Genomic DNA, 19,906 nt, shown 5'->3' on the forward strand with positions numbered 1-19,906 from the left:
AGGAATGCATTACAAATCTTATTACACATATAGAGCACAATTTTTCATATCTCTAGTTGTATACAAAGTATATTCACAATTTGTATCTTCATACATGTACTTTGGATAATAATGATCATCACACTCCACCATCATTTCTAACCCCATGCCTCTTCCCTTGTCTTCCAACCTCTCTGCTCTATCTATAGTTTGTCTATTCCTCCCATGCTCCCACTCCCTATCCCACTATGAATCAGCCTCCTTATATCAAAGAAAACATTCGGTATTAGGTTTTTTGGGATTGGCTAACTTCACTTAGCATTGTCTTCTCTAACTCCACCCATTTACCTGCAAATGTCATGGTTTTGTTCTCTTTTATTGCTGAGTAATATTCCATTGTGTATATATGCCACATTTTTTTATCCATTCATCTACTGAAGGGCATCTAGGTGGTTCCACAGTTTAGCTATTGTGAATTGTGCTGCTACAAACATTGATGTGGCTGTGTCCCTGTAGTGTCTGTTTTTAAGTCCTTTGGGTATAGATTGAGGAGAGGGATTGCTGGGTCAATGGTGGTTCCATTTCCAATTTTCCAAGAAATCTCCATACTGCTTTTCATATTGATTGCACCAATTTGCAGTCCCACCAGCAGTGTATGAGTGTATATTTTTCCCCACATCCTTGCCAACACTTATTGTTTTGTTTGTCTTTATAATCGCTGCCATTCCGACTGGAGTGAGATGATATCTTAGAGTGGTTTTGATTTTTATTTCTATAATTGCTAGATATAATGAACATTTTTTTTCATATATATGTTGATTGAAGGTATATCCTCTTCTGAGAAGTATCTGTTCAGGCCCTTGGCCCATTTATTGATTGGGTTATTTGTGGGGGGTTTTGGTGTTTATTTTTTGAGTTCTTTATCTACCCCAGAGATTAGTGCTCTATCTGATGTGTGAGGGATAAAGATTTGTTCCCAAGATGTAGGCTCTATATTTACTTCACACATTGTTTCTTTTACTGAGAAGAAACTTTTTAACTTGAGTCCACCCCATATATTTGTTCTTGATTTTAATTATTTTGCCAAAGGAGTCTTATTAAGGAAGTTGGGGCTTAATACCACATGATAGATTAGGGTCTACTTTTTCTTCTATGAGAAGCAGGATGTCTGTTTTTATTCCTAAGTTCTTGATCCATTTTGAGTTGAGTTTTGTGCATGGTGAGAGATAGGAGTTTAATTTCATTTTGTTGCATATAGATTTCCAGTTTTCCCAGCACCATTTATTGAAGAGGCTATCTTTTCTCCAATGCATGTTTTTGGCACCTTTGTCTAATATAAGATGATTGTAAATTTGTAGGCTAGTCTCTGTGCCCTCTATTTTGTACCATTGGTCTACCAGTCTGTTTTGGTGCCGATACCATGCTGTTTTTGTTACTATTGCTCTGTAGTATAGTTTAAGGTCTGATATAGTGATGCCACCTGCTTCACTCTTCCTGCCAAGGATTGCTTTAGCTATTCTGGGTCTCTTATTTTTCCAGACAAATTTCATGATTGCTTTTTCTATCTCTATGAGGAATGTCATTGGAATTTTGATGGAATTGCACTAAATCTGTATAATGCTTTTGGAGGTATGGTCATTTTGATAATATTAATTCTGCCTATCCAAGAGCAAGGTAGGTTTTTCCATCTTCTAAGGTCTTCTTTGATTTCTTTCTTTAGGGTTCTGTAATTTTTATTATATAGATCTTTCACCTCTTTCATAAAATGATGCCTAAGTATTTTATTTTATTTTTGAGGCTATTGAAAATGGGATAGTTTTCCTCGTTTACCTTTCTGAGGATTTGTCACTGATATACAGAATGCCTTTGATTTATGGGTGTTGGTTTTATATCCTGCTACTTGACTGAATTCATTTACTAGTTCCTAGAAGTTTTCTGTGAAACTTTTAGAGTCTTCCAGGTATAGAATCATATCATCAGCAAATAGTTCCAATTTGAATTCTTCTTTTTCTATGTGTATCCCTTTAATTTCTTTTGTTTCTCTAATTGCTCTGGCCAGTGTTCCAATAACTATGTTAAATAGAAGTGGTGAAAGCAGACATTCTGGTCTTGCTCCAGTTTTTAGCAGCAATGCCTTCAATTTTTCTCCATTTAGAATGTTGGCCTGGGGCTAAGCATAGACAGCCTTTATGATGTTGAAATATGTTCCTGTTATCCCTAGTTTTTCTAGTGTTTTGAACATAAAGGGATGCTGTATTTTGTCAAATGCTTTTTCTATGTTTATTGAGATGATCATATGATTCTTATCTTTACATCTATTAATGTGATGAATTACATTTATTGATTTCCATATGTTGAGCCAAACTTGCATTGCTGGGATGAATCCCACAAGATCTTGGTGCATAATCTTTTTGATGTTTTTATATTTGAATTGCCAGAATTTTATTGAGAATTTTTGCATCTATGTTCATTAGAGATATTAGTCTGAGGTTTTCTTTATTTGATGTGTCTTTGCCTGGTTTTGGAATCAGGGTGATATTGGCCTCATAGAATGAGTTTGGAAGTGCTCCCTCTTTTTATATTTCATGAAATAAATTGAAGAGTATTGGTATTAGCTCTTCTTTAAAGGTCTTGTAGAACTTGGCTGTGTATCCATCAGGTCCTGGAATTTTCTTGATTGGTAGACTTTTGATGGCGTCTGTTACTTTATCACTTGAAATTGATCTGTTTAAATTGTGCATATCATCCTGATTCAATTTGGGAAAATTATATGATTCTAGAAATTTGTCAATGCCTTCGATATTTTCTATTTTATTAGAGTACAAGTTTTCAAAATAATTTCTAATTATCTTTTGTATTTCTATAGTGTCTGTTGTGATATTCCCTTTCTCATCACGTATGTTAGTGATTTGAATTTTCTCTCTCCTTGTCTTAACTAGCATGGCTAAGGGTCTGTCAATTTTATTTATTTTTTCAAAGAACCAACTTTTTTGAACTTTTTGTTCTGTCAATTTTTTCAATTTCATTGATTTCAGCTCCAATTTAAATTATTTACTATCTTCTGCTGCTTTGGGTGTTGATTTGTTCTTTTTCTAGGGCTTTGAGGTGTAATGTTGTCATTTATTTGTTGACTTTTTCTTCTTTTAAGGAATGAAATCCATGCAATAAACTTTCCTCTTAGAACTGCTTTTATAGTGACCCAGAGATTTTGATATGTTTTATCTGTGTTCTCATTCATCTCTAAAATTTTTTTAATCTCCTCCTTGATGTCTTCTGCAACTCATGGTTCATTTAGTAGCATATTATTTAGTCTCCAGGTGTTGGAGTGGATTTTATTTCTCATTTTATTATTGATTTCTAATTTTATTCCTTATGATCTGATAGAATGCAGGGTAGTATCTTTACTTTCTTATATTTGCTAAGAGTTGCTTTGTGGCATAGTATATGGTCTGTTTTAGAGAAGGATCCATGTGCTCCTGAGAAGAAAGTGTATTCTCTCGTTGAAGGATGGAATATTCTATATATGTCAGTTAAGTCTAAGTTATTGATTGTGTCACTGAGTTCTACAGTTTCTTTGTTCAGCTGTTGTTTCGAAGATCTATCTAGTGATGAAAGAGTTGTGTTAAAGTCACCCAAAATTATTGTGTTGTGGTCTATTTAACTCTTGAACTTGAGAAGAGTTTGTTTGATGAACATAGCTGCACCATTGTTTGGGGCATATATATTTATGATTGTTAAGTCTTGTTGGTGTATGGTCCCCTTGAGCAGTACGTAGTGTCCTTCTTTATCCTTTTTGATCGACTTTAGTTTGAAGCGTATTTTATTTGATATGAGGATGGAAACTCCTGCTTGCTTCCACAGTCCATGTGGGTGGTATAATTTTTCCCAACCCTTTACCTGGATGTCTTTGGTAGTCTGCTGGTCAGGAGAGGCAGTCCTGTGCCAGAAGCTGGGCTCCATGGGTGCCTGCTGGTGGAGGGGTAGACCCAGGTCTACTGTGAGCCTGGGCCCTGCACAGACCAATGTGGGTGGATCTGGGCTTGACCTCCCCTGGTAGTCTGCTGGTTGGAAGTGGCAGTCCTGTGCCAGAGACTAGGCTCTGGTGGGTTCTGCCCTGCCAGTGAAGGTGCAGACCCTGCCTACTGTGAGCCTGAGTCCTACACAGGCTGGTGTGGGCAGTCTGGGCTGCGTCTCGACTCCCACCCACTGATACAGATTTACTGGGTTTTAACTATAGGCGGGTAGGTTGTTGATGGTGGAGGCAGGTCACTGTTGATTTTCCTTTGGGATAGGTATTTGTCCCTAGTGAGCTGAGCTCCCTCTGCTTCCTGGCTGTTACATACTGAGGTGCTTTCCTCTACCACACCCTTCTGCCATGATGTTCTACCTCACCTTGGGGCCAGAGCTATGGAGTCAGTCAACCATGGACTAAACCTCTGAAATCGTGAGCAAATATAAACTTTTCCTCCTCTAAATTGTTCTTGTAAGGTATTTTGGTCACATTGAAGAAAAGCTAATTAAAACAACATTTATACTAAGTAGAATCTTAAAATTAGACCATAAAGGCTTGTGTCCGGTCAAGTTTTGTGGTTAAATAAGTGATGAAAACTTTTCTATTTTCTAAGCTCTGTTGGGGTGCAGAGTTCAGAATAAGAGATTATGGTCCCATGTAATAAAAATAAAATTGAATTTTATCTGCCACCTCTCATCCTGGATGCCATTTCCACACTCTCTTTTTTTCTTAGGCAAAGATCCAAAATCTATGAAAGCCCAGTGTCAGAAGCAGTCATCAGGTGAGGTTGTAGTGACTCCTGTCATCTCAAATCCCCCAGGTTTGTCAAAAATGTCAAATTTAGAAGTTTGAAAACTTTTGTAGAATGAGTTTTCATGCAGAGGTCCTTGACATTAAATGTTTCTTCAAACCAGGATAGAAACAAGACCACAGAATTTTTTGAAAAACGTTAAATATTATCTTCTATAAGAAAACACAATAACAAGGTACCTGTTCTTCTAGGCCGATGGCTTTCAACGCCTGTCGTCCTCTATAAGAAAGGGCCAAGTTAATGCTTCTTCCACGTGCAAAGTTAGCCACTCGGATATCTAAGACATTGGAAGCAGACACCATGGTTAATTACACTATATAGGCAGAGGATGAGCATATTGTTGCACCTGAAACTATTACATTCAGAATTAAACTCAAAGACTCTTAAACTCTTCTAAAAATTACAAATAGCAAATGAGCATTATATTAAATGTAGATCACTGAGGCTTTAAAAATAATCCAACTGTTCTTATTTTTTAATTTATTTTATTAAAAACATTTTTGTATTCAGAAAAATCTAAAAAAAAAAAAAAGAGGTCAAAGAATTAGGGTCACATCTCCCATTTTTCACTATTGACTTACCCTCCCTAGCTTCATATACATCAACTTGGAAATTCCTCTTTGCAAGGAAGCATGCATTTAATGATCCAACCTAAGAATCAAAACAATTTATTTTTAAAATTTTATATAATCTCACACATAGAAAATTTTTACTGGCAAAACAAAATATTGGTGTCACGATTGTTATATTGTTTCACTCAGTTACTGCTAGAGAATACTGGTTGCAAAAATAGTAAGATTAATTCAAGATTTAGTGGTGTAGTATTAGATGTACTTTTTTTGTTTTTGTTTTTTAACTTTTTATGGTGAAATATAACTTTCATATGGAAAGAACATGAAACAATGTACATTGTACACTTTATAGAATAATTGGAAAAAAATTTTTTATATTAAAATCATGACTCAGATCAAGAAGTAGAAAATTACCAGTCCCCTCTAACACCACCCTTGCCACCTCCACCCAGTTACAATACTCTTACTTAGTGTAAACATTACTCTGATTTTTTGTAATAACTATCTTTGCTTCTTCATAATTCTACCATTTATGTATATGTGACTAAGCAATATAGTTTACTTTTGCCCAATTTTGAACCATATAATTAAAATCATTCTGTATTTTTTTTTTGCATTTTGCTTCTTTAACACAGCATTGTATTTATGAATTCCATTCATATAATTAGGTGTTAGCTTCAAGTCATCCATTTTTAGTCCTCTCTGATTCTTCATTGCATGAAATATCACAGATGTGATTCATCCATCCTACTCTCAGTGGATATTTGAGTTGTTTCTAGTCTGGGAATATGACTCACATGTTTCAGAGAACATTTTGGTACATGTGTTCTGTTACCAATCAGATAATTTTTCTCTAAGGTTTTATACATGGAAGTGGAATCTCTGCCTAAGCATCATAGGCATCTGCTGATGGTAGAAGAAGCTGAGAATTTCAGCAGCATTTTTGATAGACTCATGAAGCTGGAAGCCCAAAATTTGGAGTTTGGAACACACAAACTTCTGTTGAGAAGGGCAAGTTCTGAGATATATGACTAAGACCACCCCAACCCCCACCATTGGGTAAGGACCCAAAAGAGAAGGAGGGTAAACTGGAAAGGAACCAGTGGTCAAAGGGATCAAAGTTTGGGAATGATCTCTGTTCCTGAGAGGATTCTGTTTGTCTGGGATTGCTTGTAACTACAGCCAACTAACAGAAGCAAACAAATTCTCTCTGGGGGGAAAAAGTTACACCCTAATAGGACTCAGATTTTCTCCTATTTGTTTATTATACAGATTCAATCATGTCCCCTTCTGCCTCAGTCTTGCTAGACTTCTTTCAGCCACTTGTATTCACAATGCCTTCTCTCACAGGGGAATTTACCATATATTATTTCCATGATCAGAAATTCCCTTCCATCTTGGTTTCATAAGCTCCCACCCAACCTCCAGGTTTCTACTCGTTTCACTTCCTCAGGGAAGATTTCCTTGGTCTCTCCATCTCAGATTCCCCTCTTAACGAATTCTCAGAGTGCTGTGGACTTTTCCTCTGAGAAGTGTAATAAGCGAAATTGCATCCTTCCAACCTCATACACTGGAGTCCCAACCCTCAGTACCTTATTTGGAGATAAAGTGTAGACAGAGATAATCAGGTTAAAATGAGACCATTAGGGTTGACCCAAATCCAATATTACTACCACCATTCTTATAAAAGGAGGAATGTGGTCTCACACAGACATGAATAGAAGAAGAGTCGTAAGGAGAAGATGGTCATCTACAAGCCAAAGAAAAGATACCTGGAGCAGATCCTGATGCCCTTACCTTGGAATTCTAGCCTCCAAAATTGTTTAAAAATACATTTGTATTCTTTAAGCCACCCTGTTTATGGTACTTAATTTTAGCAACCCTAGCAAACCAATACAAAGAGCTTGTCACAATGGAAAGTTTATGTCTTTAAAGTGAATCTATAATCAATATGTTTACCCCACTAGGCTATATCGACCAGTTTTGCTCACCATTTTAATTCCCAGCTTCTATCATATATTTTAAAGTAAAATTCACAACCAAACTTTATTGAATAATTGCTATGCAAAACTTATGCTAAACTTTAGGAATCTAAAGGTTACCAAAACAAGTTTTTGTGCCCAGTGAACACTCAATTTAAGTTAAAAAGAGAAAAATGTATGAACTAATGCTTAATAGCCCATTTTTGAGTATGAAAGCCCACTTTTTACATAAAAATTGAATATTTCCCATGCTTAAATATTGAATATTTAAACTTCTAATATGGATTATTTAAAAATGCATAATAAATCCATCACAAACTTCTAAGTACATTTTTTAAAGACATATATATTTGAGAACTGTGATTTTATTCCATTTATTCAAAGTTTGGTGTGCATATAAGTTAACATCAGAAATTCCTTGCAAAGAACTCTTGGCTCAGTTAAAAATAAATGGGGGTAAAAAAGGCAGGCAGGCAATATAAGTCCTAATGAACACACACCAAAAAAAGGGGGGGGGACTAATTTTTCCTTAAGAAATATAACAGATTGTATTTTTTCAAAGATGGTCATAACAATACCTTTTATCATCCTCTGTAATGTAACAAGAGACAAATTATTTTTTCACTCTTTTAAATTCAGGAGGGCTCGTGAGAGCTTTGACCAATAAAATTCATTAGAGGCTGTCAGTGTAACTCAGCGATAAAGTGCTTGCCTAGCATGCAAAAGGCCCTAGGTTCCATCCCCAGCAGTGCAATAAATAAATATGTAAGATGCTGCAGAAGTCACACTTGAGCAAAGCATGGTGGCACATGCCTGTAATCCCAGCTACTGGGGAGCCTGAGGCAGGAGGATGGCAAATTTGAGACCAACCTGGGTAACTCAGCTAGATCCTGTCTCAAAATAAAAACTAAAAAGTGTTAGGGATATAGGTCAGTAGTAGAGTACTCCCTGGGTTCAATCCTCTGTACTAGAAAAAAGGAAAGAAGAAGTGATACTTGAGTCATTTCTAAGCATAGTGTTTAGCTGGTCCGGAAGCTTCTGCTTCCTGTTTTTGGAAGCCAGTTATCACGTAAGAATAGTAAATACTTGGAGGCCCAAGTCTTATGAGAAACCCAAGCCATCTGGACAGTCTATGTGTAGTTATTCCAATCAAAAGTCTCATCCACCAATTGCCAGCACCAACTGCTAGTGTCAAATTGAATATCCAAATTGGTGAAGCTTTATAGATGGTTGCTGTTCCAGCCATATGACAGACTACCCACAGACCTGAGATATAATAATAGATTATCATTTTAGGCCACTAAGTTTTGTGGTTGTTTGTTGTACAGCAATAGATGACTAGGACAAGAAAACTGGAAAACCTTTGTTGATAATGTTACTTTTGGTTGATCTTTGAGAGATGAGACTCTTTTGCCATGTAGAGATGAAGCTGACAAAGAATATGAATTATTTTGGAAACTTAAAAGTGATTTTTCAAGAGAGGAAAAAAAATGATCATCTGCAAAATATTTCTTTTTTTTTTTTTAGAGAGAGTGCGAGAGGAGAGAGAGAGAGAGAGAGAGAGAGAGAGAGAGAGAGAGAGAGAGAGAGAGAATTTTAATATTTATTTTTTAGTTCTCGGCAGACACAACATCTTTGTTGGTATGTGGTGCTGAGGATCGAACCCGGGCCGCACGCATGCCAAGCGAGTGCGCTACCGCTTGAGCCACATCCCCAGCCCTGCAAAATATTTCTTGATTCCTTAGTATTTTAAAATTTCTTTCTAGGTGTTAAGGTGATCCAACAGTAATATACAATTGCTGTTCTCAGGGAGTTTAAGTCTTTTTTGAGTCTTCATTTTTTTTACTTATTATTTATATATTTATTTACCACATATATATTGATTTTTTTTCCTGTGTGCCACCTCCATGCTAGGTGCTAGAGATACAACAGAGAACAAGATTACACCTAGACCTCTTAAGGAGATCACAGACTAATACCAATAGCATGATACATAGAATGATGGGGGAATGCAGCATTGAGAGTAGAGAGGGAGAATCCTTAACTCAAATTCAGGAGTATGGAGTGGGGTAAGATATGACTTATTAGAAAAAAAAAAAGGAAAGCCAAACTTAGAAACCTAGCAGGATGAGTAGCAGGGTAGCCAAATAAGGGTCAAGAGAAAGAGGGCTCTGAGAAGTACATCACATGGGTTTAAAATAACTACTAGAAAGAATGAAATAATGAAATCTTATTAAAGAAATAATAATAATAACATATAATACTCATGAAATTATATTTTGTAATTTACCATTCACTATTGTAACTCATTTAAACTTCACTGCAGTCTTACTAATTAAATACTATTATTATCTTATTTTGGAGATATTAAAATTGGAGCACAAAGAAATTAGCACTAATGAGTGATAGAGTTGACATTGAGATTCAGACATATCCAATCTGATTCCAGGACATGACCTAATCAACTAGAGGTATAGCTGAATAGTATTGGAGATTCAGTTTAGGATAGAGACTATTATGGTTTAGATATGAGGTATTCTGCAAAAGCTCATGTGTAAGACGATGAAAGAAAGTTTAGAGGTGAAATGATTGTACTAGGAAAGCCTTAACCTAATCAGTGCATTAATCTCCTGATAGGAATTAACGGGGTGGTAACTGTAGGCAGTAGAGTGTGACTGGAGGAAGTGAGTCATTGGGGGCATGCCTTTGGGGTATATATTTTGTCTGTGTGAGGGGAGTCTCTGCTTCCTGGTGTGATGTCCTGAACCATTTTCCTTCATCACAATTTTCTGCCATCATGTTCTGCCTTGCCTCAGGCCCCCAGGAATGGAGTTGGCCATCTGTGGACTGAGACTTCTGAATCCATGAGACCCCCAAATAAAATTATCTTTCTCTAACTGTTCTTTTCAGGTTTTTGGTCACAGCAGTGAAAAAGCTGACTACAAAAGAGACCATGAATTTATAAATGGCACCAAGGTGTAGGGTTGTGCAATTTCTTTTTCTTGTAGCACTAACCTGGATTTTAATGCAGAGGAAGAAGACTTATGACATCAAGTAGGAGGAGAATTAGCTAGTTGGGTCAGATGGAAGGTCAATGAAGAAAATGTGTTGAGAATATTAGCTGAATTAACAGACCATCACCACCATGCTGAATAGGACTGAAGGAAGATAGAGAAGGGCCAATGAACAGTGAGAAGTAGGATGACTTTAGCAAGAACAGTTATGGTACCTGAATGAGAAAGCTAGAATGTTAGGGAATTTTTAACCAGACAGTCTTAGATATGACACTCTTACTACAAATGTGACCATTTGGTGGAGTGACAGTCAAGTATATGGAGCAGTAGGACATGGAGTCTGAAGTCATGAGAGTGGGAGAGATGGGAAGGTTAAGGAACTGAGGGACTGGGGATCTGGATGGGTCAACATTATGAACTTCAATAGTCACTCAGGATAATGGCAGGGCTGGAAGACAGGGGGGAAAAATGTGTCAATACTGAAGTCTTTAGTATTGGAGAGAAGTGGCCCAGAGGTTGATCGCTGATGACAGGCTGGCAAGTACAGTGTAGATGCATGTCTCTGCAAAGCCTTTTTGTGTATTTGCAATTGAACATGTATTCATGATTCTTCATGACAGAAGGAGAAAATAAGGAACTTCAGGTGGTGTAAACACAATAAAATTAAATCTGATGTTTGGTTCATGAAAATATCAAGTGCTAGAGAGGATTAGGGCCAACGAGATCTCTTATGCTTTGCTTATAATTAAATCTTGTCAAGTTGAATTTTCACATGTCTGACAAACCAGCAATTTCCCTTCATGGAATAAGGCCAAGAGAAAGTTCTGCTGTTTGTTCATCAGGATACATGTGCCAGAATGTTCATAACAGCACTTTTCATAACTAAATGAAAAAGCAAATATATTGTACACAGCCAAAATGACCACCACACAGAGGAATGAATGAATAAAGTATGGTAGAGTCACATGATGAAATGCAATAATATGAATATATCAGCAATACTGTAAGTTAAAAGAGTAAATCCCAGATGATTTCAAACTGCATGATATTCTTACAAAGACAAAACTGAACCATAGGTATATGTATGCATCCAATTTTTAAAAAATATATGTATTATTTGTATATGTCTACATAATACATATGATAAAAGTATAAATAAAAAGACAAAAGAATGACACACTTCAAAACTATGCTTCTAAAGGGTGGAGAAGAAGCATAAAGGTTGGAATGTGTTAATTTTTGTGTTGAATGTGGGTTTTCAGATGTTCGGTGGTATACTTAATAAACAAACAAAGCAGTAAATAAAAGTATTCTCCAAGGCTAGTCATTAGAATGTGTCAAAGGTTTTAATGAGTCTTATTCTGTGCAGTTGAGACTCAAATGACTGAAGAGGAAAAAAATATTTCTATATGCTATATATGTTTAGTTGGAAGGGATAGTAATGTGACTAATAATGTAGCTTTTAGACTCTAACTCTGTTTCTATTTCTCACTTTCTGTAAAATATGCTTAATTGGGAAAAACTGTCAAAACCAGTTTACTTCTTAGACTGGCAAATAGACTAAGATAAAAAGATATAAATGGAAATGTGGTGTGTAAACCATTCTAAGCCCCCACAAACTCTTGGTTGAGGCACAGCTGGGTTCCTGACCATAAATAGGGAAGAGGTTGTTGGGGTGGGGGAAAGAAATTGGGCAGAATGAAACACCCAGGAGAAATAAAACAGCTTCCATTAAGAAGATGAACAATTATGAAGAGTTTCTGTATTTGTTTTAAAGCACCAAAGCCTGAACTGTTTTGATCACAAAATAATTTGTAAATTAAAGGTTCTGTTAACAACCCAATCTAGCACATCTGTGCATAAGATGAGCTTCAAGGAGATTCCTTGGTTACATAATTATGGATTTACCCAATTTGTCATTATCTCCTTTCTTTTTCTCACTCCTTATACTTCCCTCTTTATGGGTCATGTGCTTTGAACCCATCTTAGTCTGTTGTATGGATGTCTCATTTACCAATTTAAAAAAAACATTATTTGTAAATTTATTTTATGTAAACATGGAAGTATATTCATCATGTATTTCACTGTATGGTTTTCCGACTGACTCGCCTGTGACCCCTCCAATAGTGATTATTCAACTTGCCAATGATGATGGAACATTATACATATTGTTTGGATTTGGAATGTCCCCCAAACGTCCATGTATTAATGTTTTTGTTTCCAGCATGGTATTTTTGGGAAGTGGTTGAATGTTTAAGAGGTGGGACCGAGTGGGAGGTTTTTAGATCATTGGAGTTATAGAACCCAGCCCCTTCTTTTTCTTCTTTTCACTTCCCAGCTGCTAGGAGATGAGAGGTTTTCCTCTGCGATGGGCTCTCCACCATGATGCCCTGCCTCACCACAGGCCCAAATTGCGAAGCAAAATAAACCTTCTCTTTTTGTAAGTTGATTTATCTTAGGTATTTGTTATAGTGGCAGAAAGCTAACTAATACACCATACCTTTTAATTTACAAATGTTGACCCTAATGGGAAAGGGAAATAATGATTATTAAAATTCATGCATTTCATTCCTTTTTTTGTAATATATTTTTAAAATTTTTTTGGTCGTAGATAGACACAATACTTTTCTTTATTTGTATGTGGTACTGAGGATTGAACCCAGGGCCTTACACATGCTAGGCAGTGCCCTAACACTGAGCCACACCCCTAGCCCTCTAATATGTTTTAAATTAATCTGATAATATGATTTTAAACACATGTCACTACTGTTAAAAATCTCCCTAAGGATCATAGGTGTTTCTAAGTTTATTATCAAAGTTTTTAAAAACATGTTTTATATCTCTTGAAATCCATGTTGTATCATGGAACTATAATTTCGTCTCTCAAGATGTGATCTTTAAGCCAGGTGCAGTGGTGCATGTCTTTAATTCCAGCAGCTCTGGAGGTGAGGCAGGAGGATCATAAGTTCAAAGCCAGCCTTAGCAAAAGTGAGGCACTAAGCAACTCAATGAGACCCTGTCTCTAAATAAAATACTAAGTAGGGCTGGGGGGTGTGGCTTAGTAGTTGAGTGCCCTTGAGTTCAATCCCTGGTTACCCGATCTCGCTCAAAAAAAAAAAAAAAAAAGTGATCTTTGAACATATTAGAGAAAAAAATCAGAATAATTCTACTTATTATGTAATAGGCACATAAAAATATCTTCCTACTTTGTTAGTAACTATAGCCCTGGCTAGAATTGCATCTGTTATGCCCAAGTCTATTTTATTGTTTAAACCTTTCTGATCTAAAACATCTGCACTTGGTCTCTAAAACCAAGCAGTGATCTTCATGATCTGTTTTTTTGAACCTCCTACATTCTTTCTGTGGGGATTCTGGGGTTCACTAAGAGTCTTGATCTTTCTCTTGAGCTCGATTTCTGACTATAGAATCTGTGTACTAGGGTGCTGACAGACATCTCCATCTCCACATGACTAAAACTTCACTTGTTCTTGTCCCTCAACCTTCTCCTGTATGCTGTGTTCATAAACCTTCCTCTCCTTCTGAATTCTCTATCTTCTGGAAATGGCAACAGCGTACAGTAATTTACCTACCAGGATGGCTCAGGTAATGTCAAACAACCCTCTCTACTTATAATATACTTAGGCAATAAGGCCCATGAGTTGTTCCTCTTGAATCTTTTTCAAAACAGATCTCTTCCTACTCACCTCTTACATGGGGCGTCCTTACTTTTTGCCTGGGCTATTGCAGGGGTGTTCTACTAACCCTCTCCTTCCCCAGTTTCTACCTGTTCAAGTCATTTGCCTCACTAGAAACTAAATATGCCATGCACTTTTTTATTTCTTGCCTTTAAATATAGCGTTTCTTTTGTCTGAACTATTCTTTCCTGCTTTATGTATTTGGAAAATTTTTACCTTTCCTTCAAGACTCATGTTCTCTGTGCAGTTTTTCTCACCTCCTATGAATTACTTATTTGACTTTTCTTCTGCAATTCCACATATGTGCAATATGTGTAGTAACATCTCTCACAATGAGTTGAATTATTTATTTGCATTTCTAATCCGACTCCCCCAGCAGAAATGATATTTCCATCCATCTTTCTGTTTGGGGCACAAACTACAATACCTGATACATAGTAAGAACCCAAAATTTTTAATAAAAATTAGGAAGTACAGATAAACATGAATAAAGATAGTATTCTTGTGGGCTGGGGCTGGCGCTCAGTGGTAGCGCACTTGCCTGGCATGTGTGAGGAACTGGGTTTGATTCTCAGCACCACATATAAATAAATAATAAATAAATAAAGTGCTATCAAAAGGTAAAAAATTGCTAAAGAAAAGATGGCATTCTTCCACAATCTTACCACCAGAGTCAAGTAGTCACATTTTTGTATGTATATATAAAGTTTATGATATTTTCTTTTAAAATTGTATCAGTCTGTATATTTCTTATCATCATTTTTTTTACCTAAAAAGTGTATAGTATATTGTGAATATATTTCTGCGTCAGAAAATATATTAAATAAAAATAAGAATCGCATTACATTTAATTGTATGCAATGCACTTCTATTTGGCTAGTCAAGTTATTTTATTTTTAGCATTATGAACAATTATATGGCGCACATTGATTTCTTTTTCTAAAATCCTAGTAAGGAAGTAGTCCACCAAATGTCAAATCTGATGAGTGGGGCAAAAACTCAGCAACTCTTGATCCACACCATCTTTCTACCTGCCCCATTGGCTCTTGGGCCTAGCTACCTACCAGATAGGAATGAAATAAGGATAAGAGGGAATGAGAAAGCAAGAGAAGGGAGAAAGAAGAGAGTCTTATGTGAGCTGAGAAGAGAAATGTGACAGCCTAGGGCAGAAGAAACCTGCTTGATCTTCCTTTGTTTTGCTCCTGGAGTAGTTGCAAAGCATGTAAAAAAGAGATTCAAACTGGTGAGGGCAAGATTATTTTTAGAAGGTTTTGTAGTGAGTTTTGATTAGATTCCAGATTCAGTGTTTTAGACAGACCACATTAAATACTGTAACTGCTTCTAATTTCTCTTCAGTTGAAGGACAATTGCTTCTTTTAATGCAATGCCATGCGGACAATACAGAAACACCATTTGGGGCCAGTTTGCCATCAATACCATTTAGCCTGTAAATCCATGACAGAATCTAACATCTACAGCTGTAAGACACAAACTCTCAGAATGAAAGCTGAGCTCTTTCGATGGCACATGTATGAAGTGATTCCATAATGAGGATGACACCCACATATCTGTGCCTTCCAAAATCATATATCCAATCACAAATTTGTTATCTCTCCCCTTGAAGTTCTAAGAGACATTTTAAGAGACATTCTAAATGCTGCCCTCGTTCAAGTCTTGGATCAGCAGCTTTCTAACTGGTCTATCTTCTTAAAGTTTCCCTAGTCATTCTCTATGTAAAAGCTTAAAGGACTTTTTAAAGTCAGCTATTTTTTCCCCCTAAAATCTTCCCATGGCTTTCCATTGTAATTGGAATAAAATCTGGATCTTCTCACCTGGCCTTCCAGATCCTACAAGATCTGGCTGAGCCAGCTTCTCCAGCCTGACCAGCTGCTCCTCTGGTCTTGTTCTGCTCTTGGAACAGTTGCAGCTCATTGAAGTCCCAGGGTTTCTCTTCTGTCAGTTTCCTCTCACCCAAATGCTCTTTCTCTAGATCTTCCATGGTTAGTTCCTTCTCATCATTCATATTTCTGGACAAAAAACCCCTCCTTAGAGAGGCCATCCTTGACCACACTCTAAACAGGTACCCTCAGGACAACCACATTATCCTGTCTGGATTTTCATTCCTATCTGAAATTATCTTATGTGTTTTCTTCCATTGTTTTCATTGTTGGTTCACCCCTGTATCCCTACTCCTGAAAACAATGTTCACACAGAGTAAATACACAATATGATTTTGTTAAATTAATGGATTCTCATTTTGTATTTTGATAGAAAAGAACTAGACAGTAGTCTGGTATGAAGCAATAAAATCATATGTCACAACCGGTGACCCATACGGCATGTGACAACATTCCTTACCATTTTGAAATTTGAATTTCAAAATATGAAAGGAATGTCCTAGCACTTGGGGGAGAAGACAATAAAGAAAGCAGAACAAAAGCCAAAATTAGCGTTCATTGGATATTGTGTGGCATAAATCTATCAATCTCCATATAGTCTCATATGGTGTTAAGCCTTCAATAACTTTTTGTTGAGTAAATAAATGAGTGAAGGAATGAATACCTATGAGTTAAAGGCTTGCAAATGATTTGACCAAAGGTGAAAACAAAAATGATTAAATTTTAACTAGTTGGAATATTTTTATTCTAAAAGAGGTACTCTGCTGAGGGAAGAAAAAATTTAGTTTTCTGGAGGCTGTTTCATATTCAATAGAGAACCAGCTTTGGACCTATAACTAAGGAAACAAAAAAATCAACACTTCTCTCTTTCTAGGTGTGGGCCAAGTTCCAGCACTTTTATCTCACCTGCTCAGGTAACCAGTGAGCACCTCACTCCTCTATGCTAGGTGCAGCATTGGAGCAGTCAAATAAGTCAGGCAACTACATAAGTATTGTTCCCAATTACTCAAATAACTACTGACCATCCAACAGGATTTAAAACATTAGCTTCACATTTCTTAATTCTAATTCTCATTAAACAGTATTAACTGTGTTATTAACCAAAGTGAAGCCAATGCTTTAATTAAAATGACTATTAAGACTAATATCTGTTTATTAAAACATAGCTTATTTGGGAAGAAAATCAACTTCAATTTGGTTTATTTATTTATTTATTTATTCATTTATTTAAATTCTACACCAAAATGATGAAGGGAAATAGATATCTTTGTACTTAATGAATATAAAATAACTTTCCTGGAAAAAAACAAGTTAAAAATCAATGGTATATTTAAAACAGGCAAATTTAAATATTAGAAAAGTTTTATAAGAAAATTAACAATCTGTACAAATGATGAATAGCAGTTATTAAGAGTAATAACAGTTAATATAACAACACCAACAATAACAAAACATCTGAATAGATTCTTACCAAGCCACCACCGATGACAGCTACTTTTTTCCTTCGAATATCAGATGAGTCCATAACTGCCAAAGCACTTTTCACAATTGTTGCTTCTGTCACTGAGGGAGCTCTGTCCTATACACTGATTTTTCTTGGTCTTTATACTGCTGAAATCCCAGTTCTCTGTGAACCAACCAAAATGTTTGGTCAGGGCTAAGGTCCCTTGCTAGCACTTAACCCATCAGTAGCCAAAGTCTAATCAACTTAACTTTGAGAAAAAGCAGGGTTTGTTGCAATAACCAAATTTTGAAAAATCTGGCAAAGTGAAGACACTATCTTATGTATAAGACATGGGGTTTTTAAAACAGTCTTGTGTTCTTCCCCTTTTTCTATGCATTTGTTAGTTTCATTTTCATTCATAATTAACTATGAATGGAACTTCCCTCGTTTGAAGCCTCTAAACATGTTGTATTTAAGAAGACACAGTACATGACCGCTGTAACTCTACATCATGTACAAACAGAAGAATGAGAAGTTATACTCCATCTATGTGTCAAAATGCATTCTACTGTCATGTATAACTAGCACAGATTTTTTTAAAAATAAAAAAAATAAGATGGCACTTTTAAAAATTTATCCATGAATTATTCTTATAACGAAGACTTATCAGTAATTTCACTTAAAGGGAACTATGGATTCTTTAGCAGAAGCTAACAGGGAAAATTTTTTCAGGAATTAATATATTCCTGTACAAGATTTTTAGTTATATAATTGACATACTTTAGTTCTTCACACCTTATAATCTACCTAGTCTTTTGTCCTTTTCACCTCAGGTGAAATGCATATTATTTATTTATTTATTTTTGCATATTTGCAAGATGCAATTTTTTCTGGAACATGATGTTATATGAATTAAGAACCTAAATGAAGATGCTTTCTCACTTCTTGATGAGAGTACAAAAAATTCAAAATGATTTTTTCTTCTGTAGGACCTAAAATTCATTCAATAGTGACCCCTTGTGGATAAGTATAGTGAGAATTACTGACAAATTTTTTTGTTAGGTATTTTAATTTTTTTAAAATTTTAAATAGGTAATATGTTTACACGGTATGAAAGTCAAGGCCAAAAAAGATATACAGCAAAAAAGTAATTCTAACACCGTCTCTTTGGCAGCCTACTTTCCCTGCCCAGAGACAATCAATGGGCAGTGGTTTATGTGTGTGGATTTTCCCTACTCTTCTACAAGCTTATTTTATCTCTCCCTTCTCTGTCTTTTCTTTCTTGCTTCTTTCTCACTTGCTCTTGCTCTACCCCTCATTTTCTTCCCTCCTTTCTTTTAAAAATATAATGAGTAGCAAAATTAAGACCTTTTTCCCATTCTATTTTTTCAATTTACAACATGCAATTCAAGAATACTTCAATATCAGTATATAGAAAATACTCTTTTTAAAAGCTTTTAAAAATTATAGACTCTAGCACAAAAAGTACATAAAGCACAAATGTAAAGAGTAACAACTTTCTGTCAAACAAGCACCTATGTAACTACCTTTCCAGTCCAGAAAGAATATCACCCAAATCCCAGAAGTCTACAAGTCCATTGCTTATCATTCATAGTTCATAGATGTTACCAATATTCCTACTTTATTACTTCTTTACTATTATTCATAATTGTAGTGGCGTGCATTAGTCTCTAAAATAGTTTAGTTTTGCCTTTTTTTAAAAAACTTTGCTATAAATGAGCTCATACTGGTTTTTTATTTTTGCAACTTGCTTCTTTTTCTGAATATTATGCTTCTAATAATAATACATCTGTATTGTTACAAGTAGCTCTAGCTCATTCATGTTCATTGTTGTATACTACTTTTTCATTTTATAGTTGATGGATTCTTATATGTTTTCAATTTTAATATCACAAATAATGCTATTTTGTGTGAGTGTGTGTGTGTGTATGTGTGTGTGTGTGTGTATCATCTCCTTGGGATTCATATGCTGGTTATGCATTTTTTTGATCTTCCAAAATATACCAAAGTTAAATTCCAAAGTAGTATACTAATTTTTACTTGACAAGGTATTTAGAAGTTTTCCTTCTGCTACATTACATCAACACGTGTACTATTGGAATTTTTAGTTTTGGATAGTCTAGTTGGTGTGGACTGTATCTCATGCTCCTTTTAATTTGCAATAATAATTAATAAAGTTGATAATCAATGAAATTGAACTCCTGTGAACTTTTTTTTTCTTTAAATTGGCTTTCTTCTTTTGTGTTTAGTACTCATTTTTTGGTGGGAGGATGTCTTTGAAAAATTCTCATTGGATATGAGATTTATTGTTTATATATGTTGCAAATACTTTCTTGTGTGCTATGTTTTGCCTTTTTGCCTTCTCAGCAGGGTCTTTTGATTGAAAGATACCCTTAACTTAAACGTATTCAAGTTTATCAGTCTTTTCCTTTGTATGATAGTTTTAATGTCATGTTTTACTTTTTTTATAGTCTTGAG

At 35.6% G+C, this 19,906-nt stretch overlaps 1 protein-coding gene across 1 annotated transcript in view; it reads right to left on the reverse strand.

The window, feature by feature from the left end:
* Kmo (kynurenine 3-monooxygenase) overlaps positions 1–17,594 on the reverse strand; it is a 50,105-nt gene extending 32,511 nt beyond the window's left edge. Inside the window, exons 1-3 of the mRNA XM_005326575.5 lie at positions 17,435–17,594; positions 5,384–5,453; positions 4,982–5,079 (exon numbers count right to left, since the gene is read on the reverse strand). Coding sequence (XP_005326632.2) covers positions 4,982–5,079; positions 5,384–5,453; positions 17,435–17,488 — 222 coding nt within the window. The 5' untranslated portion in view covers positions 17,489–17,594. The remainder of the gene's footprint in view (positions 1–4,981; positions 5,080–5,383; positions 5,454–17,434) is intronic.
* Between the last annotated feature and the right edge of the window lie 2,312 nt (positions 17,595–19,906).

This window comes from Ictidomys tridecemlineatus, chromosome 10, assembly GCF_052094955.1.
Source record: "Ictidomys tridecemlineatus isolate mIctTri1 chromosome 10, mIctTri1.hap1, whole genome shotgun sequence".
Classification (NCBI taxonomy): domain Eukaryota; kingdom Metazoa; phylum Chordata; class Mammalia; order Rodentia; family Sciuridae; genus Ictidomys; species Ictidomys tridecemlineatus.